This window comes from Carassius gibelio, chromosome B14 (assembly GCF_023724105.1).
Source record: "Carassius gibelio isolate Cgi1373 ecotype wild population from Czech Republic chromosome B14, carGib1.2-hapl.c, whole genome shotgun sequence".
In the NCBI taxonomy this organism is placed as follows: domain Eukaryota; kingdom Metazoa; phylum Chordata; class Actinopteri; order Cypriniformes; family Cyprinidae; genus Carassius; species Carassius gibelio.
In genome coordinates this window covers 14,847,697-14,857,894 of record NC_068409.1, presented here as the reverse complement: position 1 = coordinate 14,857,894, position 10,198 = coordinate 14,847,697, and the positions used below count along the sequence as shown (strand labels likewise).

The 10,198-nt window shown below is 34.8% G+C and overlaps 1 protein-coding gene across 1 annotated transcript; it reads right to left on the bottom strand.

Annotated features, from left to right (window-relative positions):
* Positions 1 to 214: 214 nt before the first annotated feature.
* Positions 215 to 8,461, bottom strand: LOC127971898 (sideroflexin-1). Its single transcript, XM_052575226.1, has 11 exons — positions 8,318 to 8,461; positions 5,416 to 5,591; positions 5,149 to 5,319; positions 4,914 to 5,012; positions 4,729 to 4,804; positions 4,489 to 4,574; positions 3,973 to 4,100; positions 3,677 to 3,726; positions 3,431 to 3,480; positions 3,283 to 3,330; positions 215 to 3,181 (listed from the first exon to the last, which is right to left on the bottom strand). The coding sequence occupies exons 2-11, from the start codon at positions 5,583 to 5,585 to the stop codon at positions 3,085 to 3,087; spliced, it is 975 nt and encodes a 324-aa protein (XP_052431186.1). The 5' UTR covers positions 5,586 to 5,591; positions 8,318 to 8,461; the 3' UTR covers positions 215 to 3,084.
* Between the last annotated feature and the right edge of the window lie 1,737 nt (positions 8,462 to 10,198).

Sequence of the window (10,198 nt, the reverse complement as noted above, 5' to 3'; positions counted from 1 at the left end):
ATTATTTTATGATTTGATTTAAACTTATATATATATATGGTCATGCAATGACATTTATTTTGAAGCGTGACATAAGCGCAGAATATGATGAATGGCACAACAACCAGTTGAAGGGAACTGAATGCATTTCTGTTCATTCATACTGAGGAAACTGAGCAACCCTCTAGTGTGATACACCAAACAATATAGTTAAGAGGACAGGCCACAAAATCGATCCATTGCTTAATACTCTTTATTTCATTTAGGTAATCCACAGAGTACAGTGTAATCTAAACAGAAGGCTGCACTGTAAAAGAAGAAACATTTTTTAAATATTCATCTTGAAAATCATACACCCATCGTATTCACTGTAAACAAATCATTATACAAATCAGAGCGACTTGTTCATGTGAAGAGCAGACCATTGAGTCAGAATATTGCTATTTTGTTCCAAGTATACAGATGCCTTGAGCTATATTGATTGATAACATAATATGGGATCAGGAAACAAACAGTATTATGCTGATGTATTCAACGCAAAAGGGACTGTTTTCTTGTCCAGGACAACACTGTATTACACTTTGTAGCCAATAATAATAAAGTCTACCTTATAATGATTACAAATAAGAGATGTGCTGTAAATTCCTTTCTAAAGATCCTTGTGGCTACATTGCTGTTGTGATTCCCCTGAACAAACCAGCAGATGTTTGAAACATCAGTTATGAATTCAGTTCAATTATATAAGATCCTTTAACTATCACAGATCTCAAATGGAATAGGAATGATCAAAGATCTGAGCACCAAGAGCCTTCACTGAGGGGGACAACAAACATTTGTCCCAGGCCCTGCAAATGTTAGTGATGTATTTGGGACACATTAAACACATTATTATAAACACATCCCACGACCCATCATCTTTCACAAAGATACATGAAACATAATATTGAAAACCTTCAGGGAATCTCGAAGAACAAGGACTGTTGTGCTTTTGTCACAATTAAAACAAAAACAAAGAGTGGCAACCAACAGAACCAGCGGTCTATCCACGGAAATATACATATTTCAGTTTGATTTCATTACTGCCAACACTACATTCATGAACTGAACAAATGTGGCACATCAACAACAAAGAACAGAGCGCTCAACAGACACCTAACCTGTTGAATAGGTTACATATTAAACATATTTAAATACTTCACCACATGGAGACTTATTCAATTAAACAGAAAATTAACAAAGATGAACATCAATAAATCTAAAAATACATAAAAATAGCAAAAAATACATGGGCATCCAAACACATAACCATATGTCACTTTAAACTAAAAGCATTATTTGATTTGATCCATTTGCTCCAAACTCTTCTAGGACAACCTTGGCTTTTGGAACATGGACGCTGTGATGGGAACTGTCTATGTTCTAGTTCATCCTAAAGGACGAGGCTTTGTGTAGGCCAATCATCTTGTTTCAAAAAAGGTGGCAAGTCAGTTCTTTATGGACTTTGAGCATAAAGTTGAACATACTAGAATATCACTGTATGCAGTTCAATTAAAGGAATAGTTCACCCAAAAATGAACATTTGCTCCTCCTCAGGCCATTCAAGATGTAGTTTGTTTCTTCATTGGAACAGATTTGGAAAACTTTTGCATTATCACTCGCTCACCAAAGGAACCTCTGCAGTGAATGGGTGCCGTCAGAATGAGAGCTGATAAAAACACCACAATAATGCACAAGTAATCCAAATGACTCCAGTACATCCATTTACGTCTTGTGAAGCCAAAATCTGTGTGTTTGTAATAGTCTTTATCCATAATAATGCTTTCTCAAGTGAAAAAGTCATCCTGAAGCAATGGTTTAGTTAAAAACATGCAGCTTTTCACTTCACAAGACATGAATTGATGGAATAATTTAGATTATTAAAATAAAAATTTCTAGATAGAGTGTCTTTTTGCAGTTGCATTAAATACTGAAATAGCCAAACATGTTAATTCAAAAGAACTGTCCATGTCCTTTGGTCATGTAGTGTAGATGGCAAACAAGAACAGGATTTACGTAAAAGGCTGTGTAGCACTTCATTAAAGGAAAAAATCATACTAGCTTAAAAAAAAGAAAAAATACTATTGGATTGTGTCTTTTCTTTAAAAGATAAAGAAAATGACACATTACCTTCCATTAGTCATTAACCTATATACTGTTACATATTATTCCTGTAGGTTTAATGGAGATCCTTGTGTTACCTTAAACGTAACAAAATATGGCAATATGGAAAAGACTGAAGTAAATGGCCTTTCATAAAACAGAAAACAGATGCAGGTTTGATAAGTTTGCATTGAAAAGCAATGTGTTACCTTGAACTGCCAGAGGAGTGGACTTTGGAACAGTCAATGAGAACACACTGAACTTGAAACTCACTCTATTTTCACTTACAAAATTTGTTCATGCACTGTCAGCAGGCAGAAGAACTTACACGAACATACACACTATTCATGTATAACACCCTAGTTAAACTCAAAAACTGAGGATAGTAAAATAGATCAAACTCTTCTTAAAACCCATGCTGTGGTTTATTAAACCTGCGTATAAGGAAATGCGCAGCAGAGGTTTGTATTTGGCAACGTTTTCAACGGATTGCACTGTTGTCATTAAGAGGTCCCTTGATTTTGCTTGCATCTGAAATGTAATTTGGCAGTAACGCATAAACTGCAAACCCTCATGAAGAGATAAAGACAAAATACTGACAATAACAATGCAATACAGACTCAAGGAAAAGAAAAACAAGATCAACACCAGCCATCTTTGATCCTTACTGAAAATGACATTGAATGGCACATGGAATAATCTGGCAGCAAACCAAATTATTTCAAATATTGAGAAAAAAACAACAACAATGCTACATGTATGTAGAGTAGTGTGCACCGTCATACACGTCAGACGAAAAGATTGGCAAAGATCAGCAAAAACAGTCAAAACTGTAAAAACATCTTACAAAATGACAAATGAGTTGGGACGTCCTGGAAAGGAACGGGTGAACTTTGGCAAACAAAGAGATGTTTTAGATGGACGTGAAACCATTACAGTAGAGAGCAGATTCACCAACGTTTGTTTTTACAGTCCTTTGTTGAAGTAGACTGTCTCTACTCCAGGATGACTGGCTCGAATCTTCTCCTGCAGCTCGGCTTCCAAACGGCTCACTGCCATTGAACTGCATGGATGATGCATTTCATTATGAAACGCAACAGAATGATTCATAAAACCAATAGAGTTATTCAGAAAAGATTCAAACTGTTTAGAAAATGTTCTCACCTCTTTTGTGGGAATAACGCACAGCACAATGGGGTTGCAAACACAAGGCTAAGAAGAAAGAATGTACAAAAGAGTGGGTCACAAATTCTGGAATCCCTTTCAGGAAATAACTGTTTATTAGACCATCAGTCTATCTTTGGCAACTCACCAAAACCCAACCAAGCCAACTTGAATGGGTGCACTCATCCACGGAAACCTCTGAGAAAAATGAAAGGGGAGAAAATCAACCTGGCAACAAAGCCCTTGATTCTATGGGGCCATTTTAAGGGCTAATGCATTCAAGCAGACCGGACACTGTTGTCGGGTGTATATGTTCTCTGCTTAAGGCTAAATAGCTTTCATTGCGATTTTCAGCCATGCTAACAAAATATGTATAATGTAAGTTTGAAATTACCTTGAGGAAGGCCTTCTTTTCCAAAGAGTTCATTAAAAATGGAGGGATTGCTATAGGAAGAAATAATTAGAATTATCGATTATTTATTTGTAATTACAGTGTCCTTAACAAATATGCACTTTGATGAATGAACATATTGCATTTGCATAAAACCTACAGAGAGGGACTTAATTCCTAAACATTATTTCTAGGTTTAAAATAGATTCCAGAGTGTGGTCTCAGACTTTTGGAGGTCACTGTACATGCATAATTTGATAAATATAGTTGCGAAGTCCGTTGTACTGTAATAAACGAACCCATTCCCGGAGAGGCCATGAGGATTCTGGAAACCACCACTTGTGTGATGGCCTGTTGAGCTGCCTTTGAAGATTCTCCTAACCGGTTGTCGTTCTCATCTGTTACTGGAATGCCATGTTTGAGTTCCCTGATTGAAACATAACAACGTAGCTCACATCAATTCATGTCTGTTATACTGTGCACACAGTATACGCTACTGGTCAAATATTTGGGGTCAGCAGATTTAAAAAAAAAAAAACATTCTTTTGACCATTATATTCATCAAAAAATCATGAAAAATAAAGCGATTCGAGTAATATTTCACAACGTTTTACTATATTTTTGATCAAATAAATTGGTGAGCATAAGAGTTCTTTCAAAAACATTCAAAAGGTTTGAACTATATATAGAATATTCACATACACATTTTGTGTAATTCCAGTATTTCATGACTAACGAACAAACCAATTCTGAGCAGCCCTAGTGAAATCAGCTCAAAGCTCTTTATGCATGATTTGTTTTAGGTAATTATTTACCGTTGTCTCATGAGTGGAATATTAATACAGTTAGCAGCAGCTACAGCAGCAAAAGGAACAAAGCGTCCTATGAGCGGAGACACATGCTGAAAGACAGTGGGATTAAATCATTTTTAGTTTAAACATGAATATGGATTATTACATGAACACAAAGAGTGAGCACTGAGCAGTAAACACTCTATTTATTACTTTGCAGTGAAAGAGTTACAGTCCATAAACTTTAGAAACCAAGACCATTACCTTTGCTAATGCATTAAGTCCTAACGCAGTAGCCACGGCTCCAGTAGTGGCTGATACATATGCTGTGCCAAGCTGGCTGCAAGAACACAATGTATTAGGAATTTAGGGATATTGCAAAACAGTTCAAAGTAGAGCACAAGATAAATGCAAAATATGTTGATATGCATGATCTGAAGTCCTCATACTTTACTGTGATGGGGGCATCTCCGCTCCTGTTGGTGTAGTTGACTATTGCATTAAAAGACTGATTGATCCACTGCCAAAACAGAACCGCTGGAGTCGTTCTAAAAAGCAAGAATTCTTTTTTATAAATATTCAGCATCACATGTAGGCAAATCAATTACTGTTCAAAAGAAGTCCTATAGCTACTGTACAAGAGTGCTTGGATTACACAGCAAACCAGCCAACCACCAAATTTACCTGTAGAACGTCATCATGCATCCAGTGATGGTCATGTTCATGGGGACCTGAGCAGACATGCGACCAATCAGGAGCATTTTCTCGCCAGTGTCTGGATGGAATGCTGAGTCGAAAACATACTTGGCCCTCCATAGCTCGTCTTCTGTGAGACCTGGTGTTACCACCCCTTTTCTTCAATGAGAGGAAAATGGAAGATTACTATTTTTTTTAAAAACTTTGTAGCATGAATGCTATCGAAAAGCACATGAATGCAGATTAGAATCTTACTTGTAATCCAGAATAATATGACGCGCTTTTTCTAATTGTTCATTGGACAGGAGGATGTTTCTCGGGTCTGTGACAGTGAAGAAATGCTTTGCTCGACCCACAAATGTTCCCTGATCCCAGCGTGGCTCTTTAATGTTAATGGAGGTGGAGATGGTACACTCAGCTGCCATGGTACACTGTGAAGATATTATACTGTTAAAAACACTTTTCTTGATCTTTTAACACAAAAGGTATTTTTGAAGGGAAGTACAGTACTGTTCAAAAGTTTGGGCATGGAAAGATATTTACTTGTTTCAAGATACAATAAAACAGTAATATTGTAAAATATCATAAGAATAAAAAATATTAAAAAAACTGCTTTATATTTGAATACATTTTAAAATGTAACTTATGCGTGTGATCAAAACTGAATTTTCAATTGTCATTACTCCATTACTGTCATTACTCAGTGTCACATGATCCTTCAGAAATCATTCTAAAATGAAACATTTCTTGTTATTATTAATGTTGAAAACAGTGGTGCTGCTTAATTTTTTGTCAAGGTTATTTGATGAATAGAGAGTTAAATCATTGATGAATCTTTACTGAATAAAAGTAATTTCTAAAACATTTGAACGGTAATGTAAACAGAATTGTAATCTCTGGTCAAACATTCAGTTTTACTATATTTTTTATATATATTATATTTTATATATTTATTATATGGTAAAAACAATATAGTGAAATAACATCTAGTGAATCAAAAGTCATTTTTAGAATTTTTCCCCCCACAGAAACAACTGAATAAAGCTTGCACATGACATTCCTCTACTGATTTAACCACCGCTGAATAAGCATGTAACTAAAGACACAGATGACCAGCCAACCAGAGAAAACGACATAAGGTGCTGCTAGTCCCCATATAAAACAGCGCCTCTGTATACAGTACATGTCCTTTGTTTCTGTACAGAACTGACTAAAATGCCAGAGTATGAACTGAGTCTCAGGGAAGGGGATTCATCCTGATAAATATTTTGTTCTCTCAAAATAATGTCATCAGTTACTCATTCTCATTTTTTCTCATCTTCTGTGAAAGACAAAATATGTTAGACAGAGTTTGTGTGAAGTTCTGACAGTCTTTGTCAACATTCACGTTGATTGCATTATTTTCCGTACAATGAATATCAAGATTACTGAGGCTGAGACTGCAATTTTTGTTTTCCATTAAAGAAAGAAAATCACATGGTTTTAAATTATATGAAGTTACTATTTTTGAACCATGCCTTTCCAATAACGATTAGAAAACCAACTAAAGGTTGAGTTTAGATAACGGAATTTAACCATTTATTTGCATGTTCATTTGGCAATTAAAAGCATTCACATTGACATAATTGAATAAATGAAATAAATCACGCGCTTGCAGCTTGGTGACGTTTTATCTTGACAATGCACCAACGACGGATATAGCGACGAATATAAATAAGGCTTTTCTCTGCTGACAGCTACAAAATGGGCCCGTGTCTTTTTAAATCAAATCATGTTCATATCACTTGATGCTTTGGCTTTTCGGAGCGTTTCAATGGTGATGGGAAGCTCGACTCAGTTGATTCTCAGGCGAGTCCGTGCCGAGTTCATTTCAAAGAACCGGTTCGAAAATAATTCAGGAATTCAGCCATACATCCCAGACTGTGACAATTTAAATGCCCAGAAACGTTTAGATATGTAGCCATGGTTTTATATAACGTTTTAATTCGATTTTGTTGTATTAAATATGGTATTTATGTAATTCAATGTATATTTATTTATTTATTTATATTATTTATATTTATTTATATTAATTCAATTTATATTTATTATCGTAGCGTATTTCCATAACAAGCATTTAAGTGAAACCAACGTAAAATGCTAAAAAAAAAATCGATTTACGTTTTATGTAACGTTTTCTTCTATTTGCCAATAAGTTTTTATTTGACAAGAGAAGAGATGATTATCGGTTCACTGAGTCAGTTGATTCCGACCCTTTTACTGTCTATGATTCTGGCGGATTCAATTCGATCCGTCAACGAATCGTTCAGTCATTTTTGTGAACGATCTTTCAAACTGCTTGCGTGTACAGACAATAGACTGTATGGTACAGACTCAACAGATCCGCTAAAACAAAGAGCCGACTCAAAAGAACAATTGATTCACGGTTCGGACATCGCAACAAAGCGACTACATTTTACGTTTTCCTACAATGAAAACAGCAGAACAGCGCGTGCACACTAATAAGGATTGCAGTGATAAGACACTGACCGGTGCACGAGCCTCTTGATCTGAACTGAACTTTGAACAGAGAAACCGTGTTTATGACACTTTCCCCAAACAGCCCATTTCTTGGCCAATTCTATGCATTAATGATAATATATAATATTCTGTGTTTTTTCAATAGCATTGTAATATTATACATGCACACATCTTAATTCATAGGCAATATTTTATGTGTTAAAACGGTGATGCTGTTTAAAGAGCAAACACTGTAGTATAAATGGCATGATTTATATGGTGTCTCGTTTTAAAATCAATTGTAAGAATTTCATCACTATAGCTCAATGGCAAAGAATGGTTCAAAACCAGTCAGTACCGGTTAGGTGGCTTCCACTGGGGTTTTCAATATGTCATAAATCCAAATATGAATTATGTTATGCTTAAATATCATGTTAACAAATATAGCTCCATGTGATGAACATCTCAATCAATGTTAGTTTTTTCTTTAAAACGATCTGTACAACTCCAGATGTGCACCTCTTTATCAACCTCTGGATGCCACATCACAAATCCACTTACTGGCAGCATAAGCTTTTACATACTAATACAGCCAGCAAAAAGGCAGAAAAAACATATCTTGACAATGGCATCCGTGGAGATCTATAATGTTACTTACAGTGCAACAGTGCAAAGCTCGCCGTCAGACCAAATCACAGCACACCGCAGCAGATATCAGTCTCGCGCACTGAGGCTAATTTGGTATTTACGAATGAAGGTGAAGAACGCTGCAGTAAAGGCCACCCTCTTCTCCCAGCCAACCAGAGACGCTGATGATAATTCAAAATAAAAGTTTTCAATAGCTGGAAAATATTTGTGACATGGTAACATTCGAGTCATATATATATATATATATATATATATATATATATATATATATATATATATATATATATATATATATATATATATATATATATATATATATATATATATATATATATATAATAAATCAATTAGTCAGTCAACGAAAGATTTTGTCATGAAATCAAAGGAATGCTAATTTATAGATTTATGAAATTTAATGAGCTTCAGTCTTCAGTTTTTATGACATTCATTTTTATTTAATTGTCTACCTGTGGGAATTTTGTGTTCACCAAATAAATAAATGCTCTTACGTGTATTTTGTATGTCATACAGAGGGATTGTAATGAACACTTAAAAAAATGTTTTATTAAATCTCTAAAGAAAGACAGAGAGAAAGAAAACAAAGACCTTTTTGAAATGCCAATTATTTCTTGGAGCTAATGAAACTCTTTTTAATCGAGGAGGGTGATTGATAGATTCATCAATAGGCTAGCTACAATCAAAGTCTCTTTAAGGGTATTCATTTGTACAATTAGAGTTTAAGTGCCCCATTATGCCTTTTCAAATATAACCTTTCATGCAATGTGTCATGTAGCTGTGTGTGAACATAAACCATATAAATTGTGATGGAGACAGTGGACGATAAATTATGTTACGGCTCTACGTCACAAAGTAACACATTTGCATAATGTCTGCCCATGTTCAACTTCACCAACTTGCCCGCCTACAAACAGAAACATTTCTGTGTGGTTAACATTATGTTGATGTATAATCACCACAAACTTGTTAAAACTTGACATTGATCACCACTGAGAACGTCCTGCTCCAATCCTGCTGACAAATCAGTCTCTTGTCATTCAGCCAGTTCAACTGTTTTATCATCAGACTCCGGCTCGAATTGGAAGAATATAATCGATACCATCTTTTCTATGCATTGATCACAGTCTATGAAAGGCTCCAGAGCTGTCATACCGTCATTGCAATGGCCGTTTAGTTTCTGACACGCGCTGTGAGCTGTTTTCTACATTGTTTTTTATGCTGTTGGCTCTGCTGTTGGACGAGTTTGAGTTTTTTCTTCCTCTGTTAAACACAATGATAGACATTGGGATGACAACGGGATGTTGTCTCTAGACCTTCTATTGTAAATTTCTGGAATAGCTGTGTTGATGGTTTGATATGGCATAAAATCTGGAAATTACCTCATAAATATTTAATCACAAAGAAATTTATTTTAGACTCTTTTATAAATATTACCCCAGTAACTATTTCCTTGTAAACAGATTTAACGGTTATATCAATAGACTATGTATCCTACATTTTGTGGTCTACCTACAGAAATGTTTTTCTTTTTTTTTCTTTTTTGGAGTTGTCCTTACGCAATCAATTTCTGCTCAGTTGTTATGGATCATATCATTCCCAGCTTTCAACTTTGTATTGAAAATGTTTTATTTTATTTATTTTTTTCAGTTATGACATGTCATTCCATAAGGAATATTATTTGATTATTTTTTTACTTTTGTTGGCAAAGTTTAGTATACATAAATGCAAGTACAGCAATTATAAACCATTGTTAGTCATTTTTAAAAACAATACCTAAAGTCTATTTACAGTTTGAAAAAAAAAAAGAAAACTGTTAAGTGCATTAATGTATGTAAACATTTCAACTTTTTATGTAATAAAAATTGTTTCTTTG

Bases quoted from the DNA above. Each gene is read 5' to 3' on its own strand.
- LOC127971898 (XM_052575226.1), bottom strand. From the start codon at position 5,585: ATGGCAGCTGAGTGTACCATCTCCACCTCCATTAACATTAAAGAGCCA. The intron at 5,320-5,415 runs GTAAGATTCTAA...CTCTCATTGAAG, and splicing joins CATATTATTCTGGATTACAA to AAAAGGGGTGGTAACACCAG. The intron at 3,182-3,282 runs GTGAGAACATTT...TCATCCATGCAG, and splicing joins GCGTTATTCCCACAAAAGAG to TTCAATGGCAGTGAGCCGTT.